Below are 25987 nucleotides of genomic sequence, written 5' to 3' on the forward strand. Positions count from 1 at the left end.
TGGTACCAAGCTGTACCAGCCCGAGACAGGGGGTGATGCCAATAGAGTCAAATCACTGGGCTTATGCATTGCAAGTGCAGCTGATCTAAGTTTTATGCTTACCTGTGGTACTGCAATTTCTTAATTGGGTTCTAGACCTTTTATAAAGGTATTTTGTTACTTATACAATTTTAAAATCTGGGCTGCTGAAGGGAAACAGGGGCTGGGAATTCCTGTTCCACTGTATTGCAGATGCCACACAGTCAAGACCCTTTTCTTTATTTCCTGATAACAACAATTTCACTTAGTCTTCATTCACATTGGCAAGAAACTCCCAATACTTTTGACATGTTATCTTTCTCTGAATCACAGAGATTCAAGGATTTCTGATTCATTATCTGATTCATTATAGAAAATACCAAAAGCTTTATACTTATACTGAAAAACAGTAATAAATGGGATATACTTTGTTCATAAACACAGATACGGGAGTCAAAGAAACCTTCAATTACAAGGAAGAATATTTCAATACTATGAAAAAGAAAGCCCTAAGCAGAAAAAGATACATATCCCAGTTACTGAGGTCAAGCAAGAACAAAAAAAGACATAAAATGTATTCCCTTAAGCTCCATCTTGGCACTCAATTACTTGGAATACTTACTTCTCTTTTCAACCTCAAGATGAAGGATCTGCCCTGGATGTCACTATGTGGGAGGAGCTGGAGGACTTAGATCTGGAACGTGCCCTGCCCATGGCAGTAGCACTCTCTCTTAGCTCTCAAGGCCTCTCTCTACCTCATCCTATGATGAAATTCAGGACCTCCGAGGGCTGACAGCAGCAAGTGGACACTACAGAACCCCAGCGGTTCTGGGTGGCTATTTCTTTCACTTTTTATTAAGGGACTTCACATATATATTTGACAATTCCTACTCTGACCTGAGATTGCCCTCCTTAGACAAAAGGTTTCAAGTCCCTGACAACTATACTGTGACAACAGACAAAAGAGATGTTCAACTTGAGGTCTCTCCCTGGATCCTTCTTATACCTAATATTCCTGGGTGTGCTTTCCTCAGTCCAGATGTATGGGTGTCCCCCTATAAGCCCTTGGCCCTTTGATTAAAGGCTTCTTAGGAAATGCCACATCCCTGAAAAGCCCTGATCAGTTTCCCTACTCCAAACCTTGCAGAGAAGGAGTCCCTGTCCTAGAAGTGATAAGAGATGGGAAATCCATGACATAAATAAGGGGGCCCAGGTAGAGACCTGTGAGAGAAACAAAATGTGGTAACCTGGCCGTCTGTCCTTTAGCCAGACTTCTCAGGCAATCTCTGTTCTAATAAATAAATTTTATATTTTAGATCTAATAGATATTTTCTATACAAAAAAAATGCTTATGTGATGATTGTTTTGTGAGTCCTTGATCTTTAAGCTTATTTGAAACCTCATATGTATGCATAAATGATCTTATTGCCAGCAAATATTATCTCTTTTTTCCTCTCTTCATATGTCACATTTGTTTTGGCATTATTATTATTATTGCTCTGGCTATGTATTACAATGTAATAGTTCGACCTCAGAGTCTTTCTTCTTATTGCTTCCAATACATTTCACAGTAATGAGAATAAGAAGGGAATTAAGGGTACAAGGTCAGCTCAGGCTTGCAGGAGTGAGAGGGTGAGCTTTAGACTAACTCAGATCAAGGGCGTATGTCACTTACCAGCCATGGAAAAGTTTGTCACATCATTAAACTGAGAGAGCCTCGGGCTCTTTAACTGTGAAGGGAGTTTGACAAGCCCTGTCTGGAAAGACTGGTGGCATGTGGTGGTAACTGTAAAGCATCTGCCACAGGGCCTGGCAGGCACCATATCCCTCCCTTCTCATGACTGGTGCCTGCACTTTCCAACAAAGATCTGACCTCCCTTAGGGCTGATATCGAGCTTCCCTGGTGGCTCAGCAGTAAAGGATCCGCCTGAGATACAGGAGCTGCAGGAGACACAGACTCAGTCTCTGGGTCAGAAAGATCCCCTGGAGGAGGAAATGGCAACCCAGCCTAGAATTCTTGGAATTCTTGGAATATCCCATGGACAAAGGAGCCTGGCGGGGTACAGTCCATGGAGTCACAAGAGAGTGAGACATGACTTAGCAATTCAACAAGAAGAAGAAGAAGGCCTGGTATAAAGAAGTGAGGGAGAGCCTTGCCTGACAGTCTTCCCCTGAGCTTTCTAGAACTGACATCAAAGGGGAGGGCAGGACTCTCCTTTGTACCCTCTATTCAGGGATGAGTAGACCCCTCAGTCTCCACTCGAGCTTCACAATTTGACTTCTGGTGGGGCCTGGGGAATGCCCTCCTTCTTGACCTGAGGCCTATCTCCTCATAGTAAGACCAATACCTCCCTGTGAGCCTGGAGGAGGAAATAAGAGTGGCCTTATCTAGCCACCCCTCCCCATAGTCTCACAAGAATGAAAGCTGTGGCAAGCTCCTTGAGGATGACAGGTGGTTCCTCTCAGGGTCCCAAATTTGACTCTCAGCCAAGCCCAAGACTCCCCCCTCTGTTGACATGGGACCACCACCATCAGACCAAAACCCTAACTTTCCTGCTACTCTTCAGTCAGAGCTGAAGGGCCCCTTGGCCTGACAACTCTACCTGTGGCCTTCTAGCCTGACAGTAGGGAAGATTCTCTGTGGCCATCCTGGTATGTATGTTTAGACAGTTTTACCATCCTCACCCTGACTTGGAAATAACCTGGAAATATTCACAAACTGGAAATATTCCCTGACTTGCCTTAAAGCTTCTCCCATCAGGCCCCCAATTCCGAGACCCCCAAGGAAGAAGTGGAGTTTGCCTCATCGGGCCACAACAGGCTGTGGTCTTCCGAGGCTAACAGTAGTGGAAGCAATGTGTTCTGCCCCCATTGTTTTGAGATGGATGGTCTTTTCAGTCATCAGGGTCCTTACCCTCTGGTACAAACTGGAAATCATCCTTCTGCTGACCTGTGGTCGCTCTGTTTGATCAGGATGAGATTCCTTACCTCCATGTGATCCTCTGGGAGGAAGTGAGTAGGACTCACCATGTCACCAGGCCTAAGTGGCACAGTCTAAGACCTAACAGGGACAGTGCCCTCCGTGGCCCCCTTCTTTCTGAGAGGGATCCTTCATTGTCAGTCAGTGCCATCAATTGAACACTATTAGGAACTGGGTACCCTACATCAGCTAAATGAGGCCTCCCCATTAGCCCAAGGACTTTAAGGCCCTGAAGCCATTCACCTTCAGAAAATAAGGGATAAACTTAGTCTGAAAGCCCTGCCTGTTCCCTCCCAGGGCCCATTACATTTGCAGGACTTTCTAAGAATTTATTGTAATGGGCTAGTTGCCTGCCGCACTCCTCAGACAAGAGTGTGCCACTGTCATACCTGGGATTTCCACTCTCTGATGAACAGCCCGCCTATAAACCAAGGTCCTCATCTCCTTGACACCAACCAGGCAGAAGTCACGGGGCCCTTGAGCTGGCCAGCACTTACCTATGCCTCCCAGGGCTAACTGGAGAAGATGAGCTAAGTGTAGTCCTGTCGGCTGTGAGTCGAGGGGCTTCCATATCCACACCCTGGGTCTTCACTTTGACTCTGCACCCTTCCTGGGGCTCTATTCTCTGCTGATCTGAGGCTGAGGGCTCTGCTGATTCCCAAAATCCCTACCTTCCAGGGACCTGAGTTGAAAGTGTTAACTACAGCAGCCCGGATTGTTCTGGACTTCATATACTTGCCAATAAGGACAAGTATATCTTCATAGGTTCCTACTATGGGGCTGCATCTTTCCATCACCCTCATTCAGGTTAATCACTGTCATTTCTGAGAGACTGATCCTCTCTCCTCTACCAACCTCAGAACTCTGCACCAAGACCAAGTTTCTTAGGTCTCTGAGAAGCCTGAAGAATAAGCGAGGCCATGCTTAGCCCAACAGTTCTGAGATCCCCTGTGACTGAGAGCAGTTGGGAGTGCTGTTCCAGTGACCAACCTCCATATTCTGGGGTGTTGCTCTCCTCAATCCTCCTACATGGGGCCCTCATCTTGCTTTCTGTGTCTTGGATTAAAGGCTTCTGGGGAAATTCCACATCTCTGCAAACCCTTGAACTGTGTTTGCTCTGCAATGCTATGGAGAATGAATGGGTCCCTGTCCCAGGAGTGATAGGAGATGGAGAAGCTACAGCCCAAGGCAGGAGTTCCAGGATAGGTGGTCATCCATCAGAGGAAAAAAGTACATAAATCTATCTCATCAGCCAGGGGAAGATTCTCATGTCATTTCTGTTCTGGTAGATTTACTTTCTACAGACAAGAGACTGTAAGCATGATATGGAGAGCCCTTGGTCTTCAGAGCTTATCTAACATGGCCAATGCACATGCTAATACTGTCACTGAATATCGTCTCTTTCATTTATCTATGAGTACTGAATAAGGGATATGCATTTCTGGTTAAATATATTTGGTATTCTTACTGCTCTGGCTACACATTCTGATGCAGTAGCTTGAGCACAAGGACATTCTTTTTTATCACCTAGGACAAATTTCGAAGTACTGAGAAAAACACTGAAATAAAAGTTACAGGGTGGGGACTTTCCTGGTGGTCCAGTGGCTAATACCTCAGGCTCCCAATGCAGGGGGCCCAGGTTCGATCCCTGGTCAGGGAAGTAGACCCCATGTGCTGCAACTAAGATCTAGCACAGCCAAATAAATAAATAAGAAAAAGGACAAGTGAGAAGTGAAAGTGAAGTTGCTCAGTCGTGTCCGACTCTTTGTGACCCCATGGGCTATAGCCTATCAGGCTCCTCTGTCCATGAGATTTTCCAGGCAAGAGTACTGGAGTGGGTTGCCATTTCCTTCTCCAGGGGATCTTCCCAATCCAGGGATCTAAATAGGGTCTCCTGCATTGCTGGCAGAGGCTTTTACCATCTGGACTTCCCTGGGCCATCAGGGAAGTCCAAAAGAGAGAATTACCATGTGAAAGTGAAAGTCACGTCTGACTCTGTGACCCCATGGACTGTACAGTCCATGGAGTCCATGGAATTCTCCAGGCCAGAATACTGGAGTGGGCAGCTTTTCCCTTCTCCAGGGGATCTTCCCAACCCAGGGATCAAACCCAGGTCTCCCACATTGCAGGAGGATTCTTTACCAGCTGAGCCACAAGGGAAATGAAATATCAAATGTTAAAAGTACTTGTTTAAAAGACAAGACAAGGGTATGTCTCAGGGTGGGGGGAGAAGAACAGTATGTACGCTACAGTAGTTTAGAGCAGTCTAGTCCTAGCTCTGTCATTTACCAGCCTTAAGTATTTTGGCACAAAACCAAACTCGAGCTCTATGAGCCTTGGGCTCTCCACTGTGAAGTGAGTTTGATAAACCCTGCCTTGTCAGGTATTTATGGAAAGCATCTGTCACAGCACCTGTCTCTATTGAGAAATTAGGGGCAATCGCAGTTATTACGATGATCTTGACCTCAGATGTTACATCAGCTGGGTTTCTTTTCTTTTTTTGCACCTATCAGATGTCAGAAACTATGCAGTGTTCTAACCAAAAGAAAAAAAAAAATGACCCAACCTCCCCAATCAGCCAAAATTCTGCTTAGCAATGAAACCAAATTAATACATTCTCTCCACCCGCTCTTTACCCTGCTTTTTTTTTGTTCTTCTTGAAGTAGAGAGTCTCTCAGCCTCTTCCATAGAATGACAGCTTCCCTGGAAACTATAATTGAATGGGCAGAAACTGGGAGTTTCTTTGACTAAACATCGCCAGTACAGGCATGAAAGACTTCTTAAAAGCAGATGCTCAATTAATGTTTGTGTAAAAGAAGAGCCACAAATAAATCATTTGCTTTAATTTATATTTTCAAACAATCTTGAAAACCATAAGCAGATCCAAGCATATATCTTTTATATTTACAAAAAGGGAGACTAAACAGAGTAAAACAAACCAAAAATTGAAGAACTTTTGGCTATCTCTCTATGTATCTATGTTCTGAGCTTCTATTAGTGTGGTGTCTTTCACATTTCTAAGGATATTCTTATCCTAAACTGATGTTATTCTCATCCGGGATCACAAAAGTGATATGAGGATTTCCAATATGCATTTCAAAAAACAAAATTGTTACTCATAAATCTGACAAACAGCAAAGTGTGTGTGACCCATTTTACTCAAATACTTGTATCATGAACCTAAATAAACTTTCTGTTGAAAAAACAAAGAACTAAAACCAAGGAAGAGGGTGGAGAAATCACAGGAACACAGGTTGACAGGCTTTTCTGACCACAAAGTGAAGAACGGCCTTCAGACCACACTAGGGGCGAGATGAGTGGCTGGATGCGGCCCTAGCGTGCGCACTGGCTGAAGCAGAAGGGCCAGCACTGGCTGCAGCAGAAATGCCAGGCCTGGCTGAGGCAAGATACTCAGCCTGGGCTGCAGCAGAAGGGCCATCCCAGACCGAGGCAGACATGCATGCAGTAACCCAGGCAGACATGCCAGCCATGCCCGAAGCAAAAGTGCCAGCCATGCCCAAGGCAGAAGTGCCAGCCATGCCCGAGGCAGAAGTGCCAGCCATGCCCAAAGCAGAAGTGCCAGCCATGCCCAGGGCAGAAGTGCCAGCCATGCCCAAGGCAGAAGTGCCAACCCTGGCTGCAGCTCTGGCCCCAGTGCTCTCTACTTCCTGTCTGAAAGACTCCTCATACTGCGCCAGGCAGGCATCAGGGACTGTATCATTGACCTTGGCCAAAAACTCCATGACTTTATTCTTGTTGGTTTCTGTAAGCGCTTTAGGACCCCAGAGGAACTCATAGCGAGGGGGATTGCTGCCAGGCACCTGGCGGTACTCCAGGTACTCTTCCTGCACCAGATCTTCTGTGATGAGCTTCCTGGTGTCTCCAAAGATGAAGTGCCTTCTTCCATCATAGATGCCCAGAATATTCAGGAACTTCCAGATGTGCTCCTCAGAGATACGGGGGCCATTCAGGTAGATGAAACTCAGCAGAGGCATTAGAAGACCATTCTTAGGCAGCCCCAAGTCACCTCTCATAGACTCACTGTCGCTGAAATCTAGGTTGCTCACCAGGGTATAGCAGTGACTGTTGGGTCTGACTTCCTTCAGCACCAGGCCAAACACAATCTCCATGTGCTCAGAGGCCCTGCTGAGGATCTCTGGGAATTGCTTCATGTACCTTCTACCGATTGCCTTCAGCATTTCAGACCTCTTAATGAGCTCCCTCATCTTATACTTATACAGCATGTGCTGCACCAACATCTGTGCCTTCTTGGTCAGAAGATCTCTGTGAGAGCTCGCAGCAGCAGCTGAGGCCTGGGAGGAATTTTCACGTTCCTGAACTTGGCCCCTGGCACCTACACCAGATCTCGAGCGTGCTGTGCCACCACCACCAGATCTTTTGGGTATAGCACCTGCAGCAGCACTGGTGGTGCCTTGGGCTCCCTGACGCCCCTTGGGGGTGCCAGCAGCAGACGAGCTTGAGGGAGCGGTCTCTGAATAAGGAAGGGAGGAGGAGGTGGTCTCTTCTCCCCGAGATGTGGTGGCCTGATCATGAAGAACCTGGGTCTCAGACCAGGCCTGGTGACGTTTCTCACGAGCACGGACCTTACTCTTCTGCCCACGGGGCATGATGGCTGTGGTCAGGGACTAAAGGCAGGATTCTGGGCCAGTAGACAGGAGATTGGGGCACCTGGAGGATGGAGAATGAGGTGACATGAGCACCTTAAAACAGGGAGATTCTACCTTGGCTTCATCAAAGGCCACCTCTGCAGGTGTCCTTGAGGACACTGCCCTAGGAACCCACAAGCCTCCTGTTTTCCTGCTCAGCCTGTCCCCACATAATCCCACAGAGGAAGAACAGAGGCCTTAGACATTTCCTCTGCATCCTCTCAGCCCTGCTTTGGATTTACTGTGGTGACAGCAGGTCCCAGCAGTGGGGTCCTCTCAGCTCATCTTTAGTATTACCATGTCAAGTCCTGGTGGAGCCTGGGCACCCTTCTCTCTGCTACTCTGATACAGACACTTTAGACCTCCACATGATCCAGAAGCAAGTGAAAGGATGCCTCAGTCCACCTCCCTCCAAGGGGATACCCAGTGCTGAGAACTCAGTAGGGTTTTTTCCATCCCGAGTTCACTGGGATCATCATTCAAGGTCCTTACCTTGGCTCCTTAAAACACTGGGCACCATTCTCCATTTGCTGACTGGTGGCTACACCTTCAGACTAGACATTTCCCCTCCCCTACACTTGCTATAAAGCAGTGAAGTAGATGCTCAACCTGACAGTCCTTCCCTGAGATTTCCTGGGCTGAAATCCAAGGGTTGGGATAAATGCATTGAGTACTCACTCAGGTTCCTCAACTGGGCTCCTGGCAGAGAAGCTCCACTTTCTCCTGAATTGATGCCTGGGTGATAGTAAAAGCCAATCACTCTGTGTTCCAACAGGAGGAAGTTAAGATGACCTTATCTTACCAACACAGTCTTCTAAGAACAGGTGCTGTTACAGGCAGGTTGATGTCCCTGTGGTCCCACACAGATCCCAATTCAAGGCCTATAGTATTTTTTTGCTTCTCTTTTCCTCTGTCTTTTTAAAATTAAATGTATTTACTATTGATTGGAGGATGATCACTTTACAGTATTGTGTTTGTTTCAGCCGCACATCAATAAGAATGAACCATAGGTATAGCTTATGTCCCCTCCCTCTTGAAACTCCCTCGCACCTCCCACCCCATCCCACTCCTCTAAGCTATTACAGAGCACTGGGTTTGAGCTCTCTGTGTCATACGACTAATTCCCACCGGTTATCTATTTCATATATGGTAATGTGTATGTTTTCAATGTTACTCTCTCAGTCTGTCCCTCCCTCTCTTTCCCCCACTGTGTCCACGAGTGTGTTCTCTATGTCTGCATCTCCACTGCTGCCCTGCAAATAGGTTCATCAGTACCATCTTTCTGAAATCCATGTATATGTGTTAATATACAATATTGGCTTTCCTCTTTCTGACTTAATTCACTCTGCATAAAAAATTAGGACTAAAATGACCACATCAGCCAACAATCCCATTACTGGGCATATTCCCTGAGGAAACAGTAACTTAAAAAACACTTGTACTCCAATGTTCGTTGCAGCACTCTTTACAATAGCCAGTACACAGAAGCAACCAAGGTCTACATTTGACTTATGACAGTGTGTAAAATTTCTCTGACCAGAGAAAAATTTCTCAGATTTCTTTTTGTAAAAAATCTGCTGACCACACCCCTCGGACCAGGGCGGAGTGGTCTGAGGGGTGCTGCTTTCCCCCTTTAGCCCGCAGTGGGAACCGCCATGTATTCCTGAGGTCTCAAAGGGATGATGACAGGGAGGATGTGGTCTGAATGATGTGGTGTGGAACATCCCCACAGCCCCAGAGGTTCTCACCATCCCACAAGGGAACCTGAAACTCTCCCTTCCCAACCTGACGCTCCCCACTTTGAACTGGTCTCTCACTTCCCTGAGATGATCTGGGAAATGTCATGTCAAAACGCCCGATTCTCCCAGTCCTCAAAATAGGACTGGCGCTTTCTGTGACTCCATTTCTTATGGGAGGAACCCCCATCCTGACGCAGTGTCACAGCCATTAATATTGTTGGGGACTAGGTCCCTTTGTTGAACTGGGTTTATTCCATTACAGCAAGGCTCTCACTTCCCCAAAACCACCTCCAGTGGACACCAGGGGGCACCACAATTGGCCAGCTCTACCCGGGGCATCCTAGAGCCCAGTATAGGGGGGCCGCTCAGTGTGGCCCCCTTGGCGGTGTCGAAGTCTGCTCCTCAGCCCTCAGGGCCCTCATCTAGGTCCTAGAGCTCCTCCAGGGGTAGAATCCGGGCCTACCCCCACAGACCAACACCGTAGCCTGAGACACTCTAGACCATATTCAGCCGATAGCTCCGAGAGACTCATAAGAGCCGTATCACAGGGGTGGGATGTGGATGGGTCACTTTTATTACTAGGAGGGTTGGGAAAGTCCCTTCAGCTCCATTCAGGTCCTCACCTTGGTTCTGGACGAGTCCTGGACACTAAGTCTCTGCCAAACAGTCACCGCGGCTACTGGTTAATCCGCTGACTTTCAAAGCGGAAGTGGAGGGGGGCTGCGTAAGGTCTTACGTGGGGTCCCTCAGGGATAACAGCAGGCACAGCGTGCTACGGGAACCCCAGTAGCTCAATATTCATCCGTCCTTGGGTCTTCCTTGTGCACTGTATCAAAGCCCAGGATGCCGCCTCCTATGAACCCGAGTCTTCCAGCTCCCAAACAAAGCCCTTGCCTTCCCAAGTGCCTAGTGGTGGGAGGCCAGCTCTGCCCTGAGCATCTCTGCTTGTCAGGTGGGTTGCCATTCTGTGAGCCTCCTTCGTTGGGGGAGAGATCCTCTCACTAGCACTGATGGTCTTCACCTTATGTTCAGTTATGTTCAAGACACCCCCATCTGCAGATCTGGGTTCTGATCTGGCTAGAGGAGACTCAGCCCTCCCTAAGATCACACAGGTTGAATGAGCGGACCACTCAGATGTAGCTCCTGTGGGCTTCTCAGGGCTAAGAATTTACAGAATTCTGTTTGGCTCCGTCTGCAGGGGTCCCTGCTAACACTCAGCATTGCATGTGAGGTCCTCCTTGGATTCAGGTCCCTCGCTCTTGGAAACTGCAGCCGATTGTATTAGACAGAGGTCTCACCTCGCTAAAACTTTCTAGACTGAAATCAACCAGACATCTGTGCCCAAGCTTCCTAGGGACCACAGCATCAGTGATTTTCCAGGGCCTCCTTTTACAGGGTGTGCTACTGTGAGTACACTTTCAGGTCTTCACATTGACATATGACGAATCCTGTAACTCCACTCTGTTTTATGAAGCTTCTTGTCTTACATCAAGGTCCTAGTCTCCTGAGAATTCCAAGTTGGAAGTCAGGATGATCCTCATATGATCCTAGTCCATCGGGGCCTCTGAGAATAGACAGTGGGGATGCAACTTGAGTCCTTCTGATTCCTCTTGCTCAGCATCCTCACTACATCTACCACAGCCTGGGACTGCTCCTTCTACTGAGCTAAGATTCCTCTTCTTAGTCTTTGGGTGACCACTATATCAAGGGGTGATTGTCTCCTTATTCCTCCTTCATGGAGGTTCCCATATCAGCTTCTGTCCCTCGATTAAAGGCTTCCTGGGGAATGCATATTCCTACAAACAGTGAGCAGTCACCCTCTAGCAAATCTTGGAGAAAATGGGTCTCGGTCCCAAAAGTGATGTAAGATTAGGAAAATGCAGCAGAAATTAAGGAACTCAGGATAGATGTTATGATGTCAAAGAGATAGAGGTGATATATTCCTGCTCTTCAGCCAGATTTAGAGTGTGTGCTTAACCGCTGTCATGTTCCACTCTTTGTGACCCCATGTACTGTAGCCCGGCAGGCTCCTCTGTCCATGCAGATTCTCCAGGCAAGAATACTGAAGTGTGTTACATGCCCTCCACCAGGGATTGTGCCCAACCCAGAGATCGAACCCAGGTCTCCTGCATTGCAGGCGCATTCGGTACCATCTGAGTCCCCAGATTTAGGGTAGTTCTAAAATATTTACTCTCGGCACCTCCCTGTTGGTCCAGTGGTTATGCGCTCCCAATGCAGGGGTCCTAGGTTTGATCCCTAGTCAGGTAACTTGATCCCACATGCCACAACTAAAAATCTCACATCCAACAACTAAGAGTTCTCCTGCCACAACTAAAATCTCACATTCCACAACTAAAGAGCCTGTATGTGGCAACAAAGATTCCAAGTGTCACAACTAAGACCCCCAGCAGTCAAAAAATAAATAGAAATAACTATTTTTAATTAAAACAAATAAAATGTTTACTTTCTACATAGAAGGATAACGCCAGATAATCTTGTAAGCCCTCGATCACTTGAGGGTGTCTGAATTTCCACATGCAGGTGATCATTTGCTAACTGAGCATTATCTCCTTCTCTCCTTTATTCACAACTCTTAATTATTTTGGTGTTTGTATTGCCTTGGCTATGTATTCCATCCCATTTTTTTCGTCACAGAGTCCTTTCTGTCACTCAAGATACATGTTGGAGTGCTAGAAGACAGTGAATTTACTGACTCATGAGCACCTCAGGCCAGGACAAGTGGAAGGGTACATGCTGTGGACAAATTCAGACCAGCGCTCTAGTCCCAGCTCTGTCTCTTATCAGTTGTGTGGACTTGGGTCCATCCCCAAACTCGGGGAGCCTCAGGTGAAGTGGCTTTTGTAGGGCTAGTGGCATGTAGCTAAAGCACCTGGCACATGGCCTGGACCACACTGGACTTTACACAATATCTGTTTTTACTATGAGTATGATTAGTTTCATCCTGGAGGATACCACCGACCCTGAGGAATCTTTTAAATGCAGGAGATGTCAGAGAATCTGTGGCATTCTCGGACATGAAACACCATATCAGTCCAAAATGCTGTTTAGAAAGAATCTTTCATTTCCACTACTAGATCGTATTTTGAGTATGGGGGTACTTTTTTAACTGAAAGAAATTCAAAGACTCTAAATTTGATTCTGAGACTAATTCTGTCTTCCTTCCTGGCTGCTCTTTCATCTGAACAACTCCTAGAGACTTCCTTAGTGGTCCAGGGGTTAAGACTCTGCACTCCCAATGCAGGAGGCCTGGGTTCCACTGCTGATCAGGGAACTAGGTCCCACATGCCACAGCTTCGCCGCAACTAACAGTTCACAAGCCACAACTAAAGATCCTATATGCCACAACTGAAACATTCCTCATGCTGCAACTAAAGAACTCCCAGGCTGCAAGGAAGATCAAGGATCCTGTGTGCCAAAGATAAGACCAAGCATAGCCAAATAAATAAGTAACTAAATAAAATAAGCCCCCATCTTCATCAATTTCACCATCACCTAAAATAGACTCACCTCACAGACTTTGGTGGAATTATCAATGTAGCCAAAAACACTGAATGGAATGCCCTTTCAGTAAAATGTGCTCTGTTTCCATGAGTCACAGAAAAGAGTGTCAGCCCACTGGCTTCTGAGTTTCCGGGTTCATTCTACTACTTTTATTTCACAGAATCTCCTTGGAGATGATGTGCATGAAACATCTAGGTTGTGCACTGTGTTCACGGGCACTGGGACAGGAGCACAGGGCACAGTCCATCCCCACTCCAGGGGGGATTTCTCTCTGGTCTACTCGTGTTGCTCTTTAGTCACTCGGTCCTGTCTGACCCTTTTCTACCCCATGGACTGAACAGATTGCTCTGTCCATGGGATTCTCCAGGCAAAAATACTGGACTGCGTAGCCATTTCCTCTTCCAGGGGCAGCTTCCTGACCCAGGGATTTAACCCATGTCTCCTGCATTGGTGGGCGGGTTCTTTACCACTCAGCCACCTAGGAAGCCCCATAATTCCATAGCAATTATTCGGGGTAGTTTTCCATTCCAGGCTTAAGTCTCTCAACTTTGAGACCCGCCATCTGAGGGTCTGACCCCTATTCAGTGTTTCCACAGCCTCCCTGGTGGGCTAGCCCTGTAGCCTAACTTAAAACTACCTTCCACTGCCAGACTTTTATTGTCCTAAAGTCTCCAAGTGCCTTGCCTCAGTGTATTTACACTAGACTCCTCATGAGGAAGCCCTCAATCCCCTCACCTCCTTACACCTCATTTTTATTGGGCCCCTAGATCTCAGTTCACCAGCTACTTTAGATGAATGCTGCTCTTAGACTCTAGAATTCTATAAGAAAGGGTTGAGTTTATTTTTCTTAGCATCCCCAAAACCACCCAGAAGCCTTCCAAAGAGCAGATGCTAAATTGATATTTGAACAATTACAGTGCAAGTGTGCAAGAAAGCAATGTTACTGGGATTTCACTTCTCCCACATTCTTAAATAAGTGAAGCCAATCCAGGTAAATAAACTTCAATTTTACAAAGAAAGACTAAAACAAATAAAACAAATGAAGAAGTGAATACCTCTTAAGATTTTTTTCTGTATCTGATAATCTCACAGACTTCACTGTGGAAAAATTTCCATTTTCACAAAAAAAAAAACCATATTCCAATATCATGTTATCTTGTTCCGAATGACAAGAAATGATTCAAGGATTTCAGTCTGTGCTATGTAATACGAAATTTCTTATTTTTCGACTTGATAATCTGCAGCACATGTGGGAGCTCTGCCATTAGTATACTTGGACTCTGAAGCTAAACACATCTTTAATTAAAGGGAACAACATTTAAAAACAGAGAAAAGAAAAACCTCCAATTTGTGCATATTGTATAGGAACACAAATACCTTATATGCTGAATTTCCATGAGCCCCACCGTGGCCCTCCACTAGTGGGAAGATTGCCTGCTTTCTTGAAATGCAATGTGAAGTATCTGCTCAGACTTCACTAGGGGTGGGAGGAAATTTGGACATGCTCTGGAAAGTGTACTGGCCTTGGCACCATAGGAGCAATGGCTGCAGCTCTGGCTCTGGCTCTCCTTCTTCAGCTGTCAAAGCCTCTTCATACCAGAATGGGAAGGCACTGCACTTGGTATCATCAACATTAGCCCCAGACTCCCACATTCTTTTATATATCTATATCTATCATGGAAGCACTCCATATTAGTTTACAAAATTGTACTCATTCCTTTTTATAGCTTCATAGTACTCCACTCTGTGGATATATCATGTTCCCTCAATTAACATGTGCATAGGCATTTACGTATTTTCATATGGTTGTGCATGTCTTTTCAGAGTTAATTTCTGAAAACACTGAATTACTGGCTCAAATGTAAAAGCACATTTAATTTTCTGACATTACCAAATTATATTTATGCTCTAATCTCATTCTTTGACATGTAGCTCTCAAAGAATGAGGTCAGTATATTCTCTAACACTATATACAAAAGTAAACTGAAAAGGGATTAAAGACCTAGCTATAAGAGTGGAAACCATAAAACTCTTAGAAGATAATATGAGCAGAACATTCTTTGACATAAATCATAGCAATAGTTTTTTGGATCTGTCTCCTAAAGCTAGGGAAATAAAAGCAAATTAAAGTTAAAAGCTTTTGCACAGCAAAGGAAACCATCAACAATATGAAAAGCCAACCTCCCATATGGGAGAAAATACTTGCCAATGATATAACCAATAAGGGGTTAATATCTGAAATATATAAATAGTTGATATAACAGTTTTAAAAAAATCAAGAAAAAGATGGGCAGAAGACTTAAGTACACATTTTTCTAAAGAAGACATACAGCTGGCTAAGAGGCACATGAAAAGATGTTCAACATCGTTAATCATCATATGAATGCAAATTTAAACCACAATGAGGTATTATCTTATACCTATCAGAAGGGCTATCATCCAAAAAGAACAGGAGTAACAAATGTTGGTGAGCATGTGGACACGATCTGTACAGTGTTGGTGGGAATGTCAATTGGTGCAGCCACCATGGATAACAGTAAGGAGGGTCCTCAAAATCTAAAAACAGAACTAACCCATTACCCAGAAAACCCACTTCCGGGTGTATATCTGAAAGAAAAAAAAAAAAAAAAAACCCACTAATTTGGATGGTCTCCATCAGGTACTCGATGCTTGTCTGAGTCTAAGGGTTTCCACTGCTTGTTTCCCCTTCCCCTCCAGCCTCATCTACTCTCTGCCAGTGACCCCACCCAGGTCCAACCTCCCTGTTTATTAAGAAGGCACCTGTGTCTGGCAGAGCCAGTGTGAGATGAAGAGATAGTCCTTCCCAGCCACCAGATAATCAGGAGTTTTGGCTGGACCTTTGAGCCCACACTGAGACAGTGAGGAGTCAGACAAAAAGCACAGACTGTGGCGCTGAAATGGATTAATAAGGAACTTAGTGAGGTGGGCAGGGACCCTCCAGCACAATATTCTACAGGTCCAGTTGGGGATGATACATTTCATTGGCAAACCACAACTATGAAAAAGAACGGCAGCCCATATTGAGGCAGTGTAATCTCTCTGACAATTCATTTCCCTAAAAACTACCCCTTCACACTACCTAAGGGTGCATTTGCAACAGAATTTATCATCCAGACATGAACACTAATGGCAACACTCAGTTCACTACTCTAAGATCACTGTGGTCTCTTGCTTTAATGATTTCTAAAGTTCTGATATCCATTTGTTCATTGCTATGTGATCCGAACCCAGATGATAGCCTCCACAGTGCCAGAGGTTGCATAGATCTATAAAACAGAAATAAGTACAAAAGAATTTTTCAGGAATGTACTCAGAAGTATGCCATGTGATGCTACCTTAAAGTCAGAACAACCTGCACTAAAGCGTTAATAAAGTTTCAGTTCAGTTTAGTCGCTCAGTCATGTCTGACTCTTTGTGACCCCATGAATTGCACACGCCAGGCCTCCCTCTCCATCACCAACTCCCGCAGTTCACTCAAACTCACATCCATCGAGTCGGTGATGCCATCCAGCCATCTCATCCTCTGTCCTCCACTTCTCCTCCTGCCCCCAATCCCTCCCAGCATCAGAGTCTTTTCCAATGAGTCAACTCTTCACATGAGGTGGCCAAAGTATTGGAGTTTCAGCTTTAGCATCACTCCTTCCAAAGAAATCCCAGCGCTGATCTTTAGAATGGAATGGTTGCGTCTCCTTGTAGTCCAAGGGACTCTCAAGAGTCTTCTCCAACAGCACAGTTCAAAAGCATCAATTCTTCAGCACTCAACTTACTTTAAATTACTGCTAAAAATGAAAAAAAAAACCCACTAATTTGAAAAGATCCACATACACACAATAGAATATTACTCAGTCATAAAAAAGAATGAACTTTTGCCATTTTCAAGAACATGGATTGATTGGAAGGCATTATGTTAAGTGAAATAGGTGAGATAGAGGAAGACAAATGCTGTACAATACCATTTATTTGGAGAATTAAAAAAAAAACAGACTAGGGAGATGAAGCAGACTCACAGATACAGAGAACAAGCTAGCAGTGGTTACCGGGGAGAACAGCAAGGGGGAGGGTAAGGGCAGGGATAGAAGATTAAGAGGTGCAAACTAATATGTATAAAATAGATAAGCTACAAGGATATATTGCAAAACAAGGGGGAAATAGCCAATATTTTATAACAAGTATAAATGGAACATCACATTTACAAATTGTGAATCACTTTGTTGTGTCCCTGAAACATAAAATATTGTACATCATCTATGAAAATGAAGAGAAAGTGTTAGTTGCTCAGTCTTGTTCAACTCTTTTTGACCCTAAGGACGGTAGCCCGCCAGGCTCCTCTAGCGATGGAATTCTCCAAGTAAGAATTACCCACTGGAGTGGGTAACCATTCCCTTCTCCAGGGGATCTTCCTGACTAAGTGATCAAACCCAGGTCTCCTACATTGCAGGCAGATTTTTTGCCATCTGAGCCACCAGGAAATCCCACAATAACTATAGCTCGCTTTAAAAACATATATATTCTCTCAGGAACTTTCACATATACAATACAGTATTATTAACTATGTGCTTCCCTGGTGGCTCAGTGGTAAAGAATCTGCCTGTAGATGCAGGAGATGCGGGTTCAATTGCTGGGTCGGGAAGATGCCCTGGAGGAGGACACGGCAACCCAATCCAGTATTCTTGCATGGAAAATTCCAGACAGAGGAGGCTGGTAAGCTACAATCCATGGGATTGCAGAGAGTAGGAAACCACTTGGCAACTTAACAATGGCAATGATTAAGTACAGTCACCATGCTGTACATTATATCCCTGCTGCTGTTGCTGCTGCTACATCGCTTCAGTCGTGTCCGACTCTGTGCGACCCCATAGACAGCAGCCCACCAGGCTCCCCCGTCCCTGGGATTCTACAGGAAAGAACACTAGGGCTTCTTTATTTTGTAAGTGAAAGTTGTGAATGTTTATGCCATTGGGTCATTTACACCCATTTCATCCATCCTCCAACCCCTTCTTGTGGCAACCGCCAATCTGCAACATGATGGACCTAGAGATCATCATACTGACTGAAGTGACTCAGACAGAGAAGGAGAAATATTATATGACATATCTTAGATGTATAATTTAAAAAGAGATGATACAAATGAATTTAACTACAAAATAGAAAGACTTACAGTCTCAGAGAACAAATTTATGGTTGCCGTTGGGGAACGATGTGGGACAGGGATAGTTAGGGGATTTCTGATGGACATGTACACACTGCTATATTTAAAATGGATAAGCAACAAGGATGTACTGTATAACACAGGGAACTCTGCTTAATATTATGTGGTAGTACTGATCGAAGTTTGGGGGAGAGTGGATACGTGTATATGTATGGCTGAGTCCCTTCACTGTTCACCTGAAAACTGTCACAATAGTGTTAATTTGCTATACCCCAACACAAAATAAAAAAGCTAAAATTTTACAAACACTGTGCCTCCAGTGCAAGGGCTGTGAGCTCAAACCCTGGTTGGGGAATTAAGATCCTATGTGCCACATAGCAAACCAATCAACAAAATATCATCAAAGAAAAAAGTGATGGGGATCCATGAAAGAAATAATTGATAAGCTAGATTTCAGTGCCTTTAAACTGCTGCTCTATAAAAATACACCAAGAGAACAAGAAGATGAGCCATAGTCTGGGAGAAAATATTTGCAAAAAACATGTCTGATGAAGGCTCTAATCTAAAATATACAAAGAACTCTTAATATTAATAATCTTAATATTAATAAGAAGAAAACTAACATCTAATAAAAAATGGACAAAAGATAGGAATAGATACCTTGCCCAGGAAGATACCGAGATGCCAAACAAGCATATGGAAAGATGCTCCACATCATATACCATTAGGGAACTGCAAATTAAAAAAAAAAAAAAAACAAGCAGATACCACGACATGCCTTTCAGAATGGCCAGCATTCAAAGGACTGGCAACACCAAATGCTGGTAAGGACGTGAATCAACAAGAACTCTCATTCCTCGGTAGTGGTGATGCAAAATGGTAGAGCCACTTTGGCAGACAGTTTGCAAGCTTCTTAGTAAACAGTACATATTCAACACTGCTGGTAGGAATATAAATTGGTACAGCCAATTTACAGGGAAAACAGTGTAGCAGTTCCTCAAAAAATCAAAAATAACTCATAATACTTTCCGCAATTCCACTACTATCCAAAGGAACTGAAATCAGGACCTCAAAAAGAGCTCTGCACTCCCATGTTCATTGCAGCACTACTCACAATGGCCAAGAAAGGGAAGCATCCTAGGTGTCCAGTGACAGATGAATGGATAAAGAAGGTGCAAAATATACACATAATGGAACACCATTCAGCCTTAAAAAGAAGCTAATCTCTCCAGTTATTACAGCATGGATAAACCTAGAGGACCTGCTGCTACAGTGAAATAAGCCAGACACAGAAGGACAAATACTGCATGTCATTTATATGAAGAATCTAAAATGGTCAAAGTCACAAAAACAGAGTAGAGTGGTGGTTGCCATGATCTATGGGAGGGTGAATGCAAAGGAATTGTAGACTTAAAAAACATTCACAACCTATGCATGAGACAGGGTACTCAGGGCTGGTGCACTGGGATGACCCTGAGAGATGGGATGGGGAGGGAGGTGGGAGTGGGGGTCAGGAAAGGGAACAATGTACACCCATGGCTGATTGATGTCAATGTACGGCAAAAGCCACTACAATATTGTAAAGTAATTAGCCTCCAATTAAAATAAATAAATTAAAAGAAAAAAAAATCACAGTAAAAGCTGACAGGTATGTTCTCTTTGGTACATACATTTAGGACTTGAACCCAGGAGGCAGCGTCTCGAGTAACCCTGAGAGAACTCCTCCAAAGAAGGGAGCGGAGGAGCCAGGTTACATAGAAGTTTTGCAACAAAGGGCAGGTAGTCTGAATATCAAAAGATTAAGATAAATGAAGGAAAACCAGATAACCCTGGTTAAGGAATTTAGCACTTTTCCATATATGGAAAGATGTAAGAATCGGGGCTCACTGAAATCATTCCTTTGATATGAACTTCACATATCTGGGGCCCGTATCCTGTATTTTTACATGCTGTGTTCCCTCAGGGTTCACCATCCGTGGTGGCTGCAACTGTCGATAACTGACAGTGTTTATTCACTGATATAGCAGGCAGTATTCCAATTTTCAGTATTAAACAAAAGTTACAAAGTTTAATTTTACAAAATGAATAAGTTCTAGGGATCTACTATATAATATAGAGCTTATAGTTAAGAATACTATACTGTACACTAAGAGGTCAAACCTTATGGTAAGTGTTCTTATCCCAGATACAAAACATAAAGGGTGAGATGGCATCTGTCAAAATGGCCATCATCAAAAAGTCTATAAACAATAAATGCTAGAGAGGGTGTGGAGAAAAGGGAACTCTCTTGCATTGTTGGTGGGAATGTAAATTGATACAGCCTCTATGGAGAAGAGTATGAAGTTTCCTTAAAAACTTGGACTTAACTACCACATGACTCAACCATCCCACTACTGCGCATAAACCATTAGGAAACCATAACTGAATAAGACACATGTACTCCAATGTTCATTGCCACACTGTTTACAACAGATAGGCCACAGAACCAACCTAGATGTCCATCACCGAATGGATAAAGAAGCTCTGGTTTCTGTATACAATGAAGTACTACTCAGACATAAAAAAGACCATATTTCAGTGAGTTCCAATGTAGTGGGTGAACATAGGGCCTATTATACAGAGTGAAGAAAGTCAGAAAGAGAAATATAAACATCGTATCCTGACACATATACATGGAATCTAGGAGACAGCATTGATGAATGTATTTGCAGGGCAGGATGGAGATGCAGACATAGAGGACAGACTTGGTGACACAGGGGTGGACGAGAGGGAGGGACAAACCGAGAGTAATACTGAAACATACACATTACCATATGGAACATCGACAGCCAATGGGGATTTGCTGTGTGATGCAGGGAGCTCAAACTGGTGCTCTGTGAAAACCTAGACGGGTGGGAAGGAGTGGGAGGTGGGGGGATATTCAAGGGGGAGGGGATATATGTATACCTATGGCCGATTCATGTTGATGCATGGCAGAAACCAACAAAATATTGTAAAGCAACTATACTCCGATTAAAAATAACCTTAAAAAGGATGAGAGGGAAATTCTGGAGGTAATGGATATGCTTAAGGCATAACCTGTGGTGGTCATTTCACAGGAGTAGACTTATCTCCAAACTCATCAATAAATAAATCAGAAAAATACTGGTTAGCAAGGAAAACTAGCATATCCCAGTTAAGAGTATGCCACTGAAGGTCACCATGAGGGAGACACCCTCAGTGGATGTAACACAAAGCTCCAAAATGTTTCAAGGGCCCCAAACTTACCTATCTCTCACTTGCCCTTTTTCATAAACCACTCCCACTTTCATTCATTTAACCACCCACAAGTGTCTATTCCTTCCCTATTGTTTGCCAAACTACAGTCAAGATAACTTGATTTCAATTATTATTATTTTTTAGTGGCGTGGGCTCTGGCTCCCCCACCGAGGGCAGAGAGCGCCAGTCCAGTGGCTTCAAGGCATCATCCCACCTCAGGGGAGTGCCACCATGATTTCTGAAAAACTCCATAGACAGAAGACAAGATGATTAAAGCATCTAATCTCCACCGGGTTTCCCTGTACTGGAATAAGAGCACAGGACACATTCCATGCCAGCTTTACATGATTTTTCTCAGATTTACTCACAATCCCAAAAGCACAGGCAGACTCAGAAAATACTGCAGGTTTGGGTCTCAACCCCCAAAGGAAAGTCCATACCACAATTGAGTCATACGAATTTTTTGGTTTCCCAGTGCTTTCATAAAATTTATGTTTATACTATACTATAGGTTATTAAGTGGGCATTAGTATTATGCCTCAGAACAATATAGATATCTTAAATTAAAAACACCTCTTTGCTAAAAGAAAAAAGATGTTAACCATTATCTGAGCCTTCGCTGAGTCCATCATTTTTGCTGCTGAGGGTGTGAACATTGCAAGAGGTATCAAAACGTGACACACAGACATGAAGTGAGCAAACGATGTTGGAAACATGGAGCCGAAAGGCTTGCTGGAAGCAAGGTTGACTAACACAAACTTTTAATTTGGTAAAGAAAAAGAACAAAGAAAAGAAAAGCAGTACCTGTGAAATACAATAAAGCAACATGCAACAGAGTGAAGTGTGTCTGTAACTGTTAAGGACAGTTTCCCATCCCAGGCTTTGTCTTTAACTATGCGGCCCACCATGTGAGAACCTGGTCCCTGGTCACGATTACCACAGCCTCATCCAGCCTGCCATGCACTCAACTTATAATTAATTCCCACCGAAAGACTTATACTTTCCCAAGGCCCACCACTACCTTGCATCAGGGAATTCACATTTGACTGCTGTCATGTCACCATTTCCTTTACATGACAGCTGCTTCTCGACTCTATAATTTTATGGTGAGTGGCTAGATCTTTTTCTCAGTTCTCCAAGTATTAGCATGGAGTCTTCTATGAGCAGAAGCTCAATTACTGTTTAGGGAATAAATGAGCCTGTGAGCACGAGGATGAATTTCTTAGAATTTAATTTTACATTTTTGAATTAACAAAGCATACACGGTCACTTATAATTTTGTAAAACACAGACTATAAAACATGGGGAAACAAAATACCATCCATCTTACTTTCCCTCTATTTCTTGATCCCACATATTGCCCTGCTTAATTTTTTCATATTGTCAAGGAAATAACATATTGTAATGCCATGTTATCTTGCACCAGCTTATTAAATAAGATGGAAGCTTTCCCATTTGTTTTACACAACAGAAAAACTCTTATCCTTAAGACCGATAAACAACAGTAAGTGTGACCGATGTCATTGGTACACTTAGATTATAAGCTTTTAGAAGCAACCTTTGAAAAGTAGCAAGGACATAAGAACACAGATTTATCTTTAAATTCCTCATACAGAACACAAACCCCAAGGAATTATACACTGTGCACCCTCTGGGATGCCTCGTTCTATACTACTTATAGAACACTGAATGCTATCTTCAGCCACAAAGTACAGAATTTGGCTCAGCTTCATTAGGTGTGGGAAGAATTGCTGGAGGAACACTGGGCCCTCTCTTCCTCACCTCTCAAAGCTGTGATACCCAGGATCTCTGATAGCTGACAGAAGGGGTGGGGTTGGCGGGGGGAAGAAGACTGGCGGGGTGTTCTACAGTCCTCATTCAGAGTCCCCATCTTCATATCTCTCAGAATCTGACACTCCTCCCTTTCCCGAACTGTGTCCACAAGCCTCCAAACAAAGTGTCACCTCTTAGAGTTTCGGCAGGGGAGAATTCTGGGAGTTCAGTGCATGGGTGCTGCTTTGTGTCGCCATCTTTACTGCCCTGTGACTGGTTCGCACTTGGCGATCTCCCAGTGACTGGAGTTAGGGCCTAGGTTTCCTTCATTTACAGAATCAAGTAATCGCTTACCTTACAGAATGTGTTAGATGAAGATGTACCAAAGAAATCAGCCTAAGAGAGTTGTAGGAACTGTCCCCTGCCGATCACAGAGATGAGACTTTGGGCGTTATCTTTGTTACAGGACGGGGGAATGGTCCCTTGAGTCCACATTCAGGTCCTTACCTTGCCTACAGATCAGTCCTGAGAATCCACTCTTAGCCACACGAACACGCTGAACATCAGTCCGAGCTCTTCGCCACCAGCACGGAAGTTTTGCAGAGACACTTCCGGCTATGGCTGCCCTGTGCACGATCTCTGAGGGATAATGGAAGGGGCGGGGCTCTGTGGGGACCCCGTCGTTCAGCGTTCAGCAGTCCCTGGGTCATCACTTAGGGTCCTCACCATGCCGTCTGTCGGAGCCCAGGACCCTTCGCACTACGGACTTGAGTCCTCCTGCCCCCAAACGAAGCCCTCACCTCTCAGAGTCCCTAGTGGGGAATCAGGGCACTTCTTTGTGCATCTCTCCTTGACAGGGGCAGCGCCATTCTGTGAGCCTTCCTCCTTGGTCGGAGAGACCCTCTCATCGGCACTGATGGTCCTCATCTTCCTAGTGGTGATGGCCAAGATGCCACCCTCCTCAGAACTGAGGTTCCATCCATTCCCTCGCTGAAATCAGAGAGAAATGAAGAGGCTTCTCATCCCTATAACTCTGCCTGGAACCTCTGGGGTTAGGAATAGGGGCAGGGGTCTGTAAAGCCTCCTCATTTGTGGGTCTAGTGATACTTCTTTATTCACTCAGGCACCTCACCATGGTCCTGGCCAGTCCTGGGACCTGACCCTCCAACCTGAGATTCTCCCTCTACTGAACTGAGGCCATTCTTCTTAGACTGAGACTTTGACCTCACAGAGAACTACAAAGCTTATAAGACGGAATGTCCTGTCTGGGCATTCTTGGCCTGAGAGCAAGTTTGGGCAGGTCTCTGAATGACCTGTATTTTATGGTGGTTTTCTCTCCAGACCCCACTTATGGGGGCCCAAATTTTGTCTCTCTCTTGGATTAAAAGATTCCTGGGGAACACCACATTCCAGCAAACTCTTGAGCAGTGTCCCTTATGCAAACCTTACAGTTTCATGTCCCAGACTTGACCTGAGATGGGGAAAATAACACAGAAGGCAGGGGGCAGAATGGGGTGTGCTCCCAGAGAAAAATGCTGCTCCATTCTTTTCAAAAGCCAGAGTCAGTCTCTACTCATGACTTGTTTTAATTGATTGACAGGCATACTTTTCAAACATTCTACTGCATGTAATCATGCTTCACAAATACTGTGTTTCGTTACAAACTGAAAGTATGGTAACCATGCATTGAACACGTCTATGGCATCATTTTCCCAACATCATGTATTCACTTGGGGTCCCTGTTCCACATATTGTTAATTCTTTAAACATATTAAACTCTTTCCTTATTTTATTTCTTATGGTGCTCTGATCAGTTGTCTTTGTTACTATTGTAACATATTTGTAAATTAAGCTATGTGTATTTTTTAGACATCTTCTAGTAAGTGTACAATAGGATTAACAACTTTTATAAGCACTGGGAATCCTCCAAATTCCTAATGCTTTACTCTATGGCCATTTTACCTTTACTGCAGTGATCTAGAACCCAAGTCACCATATCTGAGATATGAGTACAATGCTAAAGGAAAAAAGCCATCCAAGATGGTTTTGTACTATTCTGATTGAGGTTATTGGACACTGCATAGAGAGACGATCTTACTGTCCCTATCATCTGTTTCTCTTCTTTATTCATGTCATTTATTGATGTAGCCTTCAAGGCTTTGTGCCCGAAGAAGTGTATTGGAATATATCCAGAGTCCTTACTTTTATCCCAAGATACATTTGAGTGTTAAGGGACACAAGTTCTGCTTTAGGCCAAGAGCAGTATAACAGCGTCGGATCTAGAGGAATTCAGAGAGGACTAATTCCAGGCCTATCAGTCACTAGTGTTCCCCAGCAAGGGCTCACTGCCTGATGCACACAGAAGCCAATAGTATGGAATGCACTTTTGAGAGACAAACTTTAATCCAAGGTGGAGTAGCAAGAAGACAGGAAGTGGGGCTCTGAAATCTGCCTCCTCAATCCAGAGTTTGAGGTAAAATGAAAGGGTTTAGGGGAACTGCAAACTTGGAAGCTAACTGGCTAGTCTTGAATTAGTTCATGTAAGCTATTCATGCTGCTAGAAGCCAGATTTTCCATATTGAAGGACTTCATACAGTTCTCCCCTGGCAACATTGCTACTCTGAGAGTTCCACAGACTGAACCCTCTTGGTTCTGCAGTCATCCTGGAAATGGAGGCTCCTTTTTGGCACATGCATAGTCCTGCCTCTAAAAATAACTCAAGGTTTGGTTAATCAACAACCTGTTTTAAGGAGGCAAAACCACTTTAAACTGGTCAATGCTTTATGTTTCAATCCCCCCATTTCTCTTTGTACGTTCTTCAAGCTTGTGGGAAATCATCCTCAATTTGGTTAATGAGTCT

The 25987-nt window shown here is 44.3% G+C and overlaps 1 protein-coding gene and 1 pseudogene across 2 annotated transcripts; one reads left to right on the top strand and one right to left on the bottom strand.

Annotated features, from left to right (window-relative positions):
- Positions 1–5830: 5830 nt before the first annotated feature.
- LOC112445610 (melanoma-associated antigen B2-like) lies at positions 5831–24120 on the bottom strand. Of its 2 annotated transcripts, none has more exons than XM_024989103.2 (3): positions 23635–24120; positions 8344–8400; positions 5831–7687 (listed from the first exon to the last, which is right to left on the bottom strand). In XM_024989103.2, the coding sequence occupies exon 3, from the start codon at positions 7624–7626 to the stop codon at positions 6301–6303; it is 1326 nt and encodes a 441-aa protein (XP_024844871.1). In that variant the 5' UTR covers positions 7627–7687; positions 8344–8400; positions 23635–24120; the 3' UTR covers positions 5831–6300. The 2 variants fall into 2 exon arrangements, with proteins under 2 accessions (XP_024844871.1, XP_024844870.1); XM_024989102.2 differs by lacking the exon at positions 23635–24120 and adding an exon at positions 10028–12027.
- Positions 15453–16846, top strand: LOC112445603 (ubiquitin-conjugating enzyme E2 D3-like; annotated as a pseudogene).
- Positions 24121–25987: the final 1867 nt, after the last annotated feature.

Source organism: Bos taurus, unplaced genomic scaffold (genome assembly GCF_002263795.3).
Source record: "Bos taurus isolate L1 Dominette 01449 registration number 42190680 breed Hereford unplaced genomic scaffold, ARS-UCD2.0 Leftover_ScbfJmS_2110, whole genome shotgun sequence".
Taxonomy (NCBI): domain Eukaryota; kingdom Metazoa; phylum Chordata; class Mammalia; order Artiodactyla; family Bovidae; genus Bos; species Bos taurus.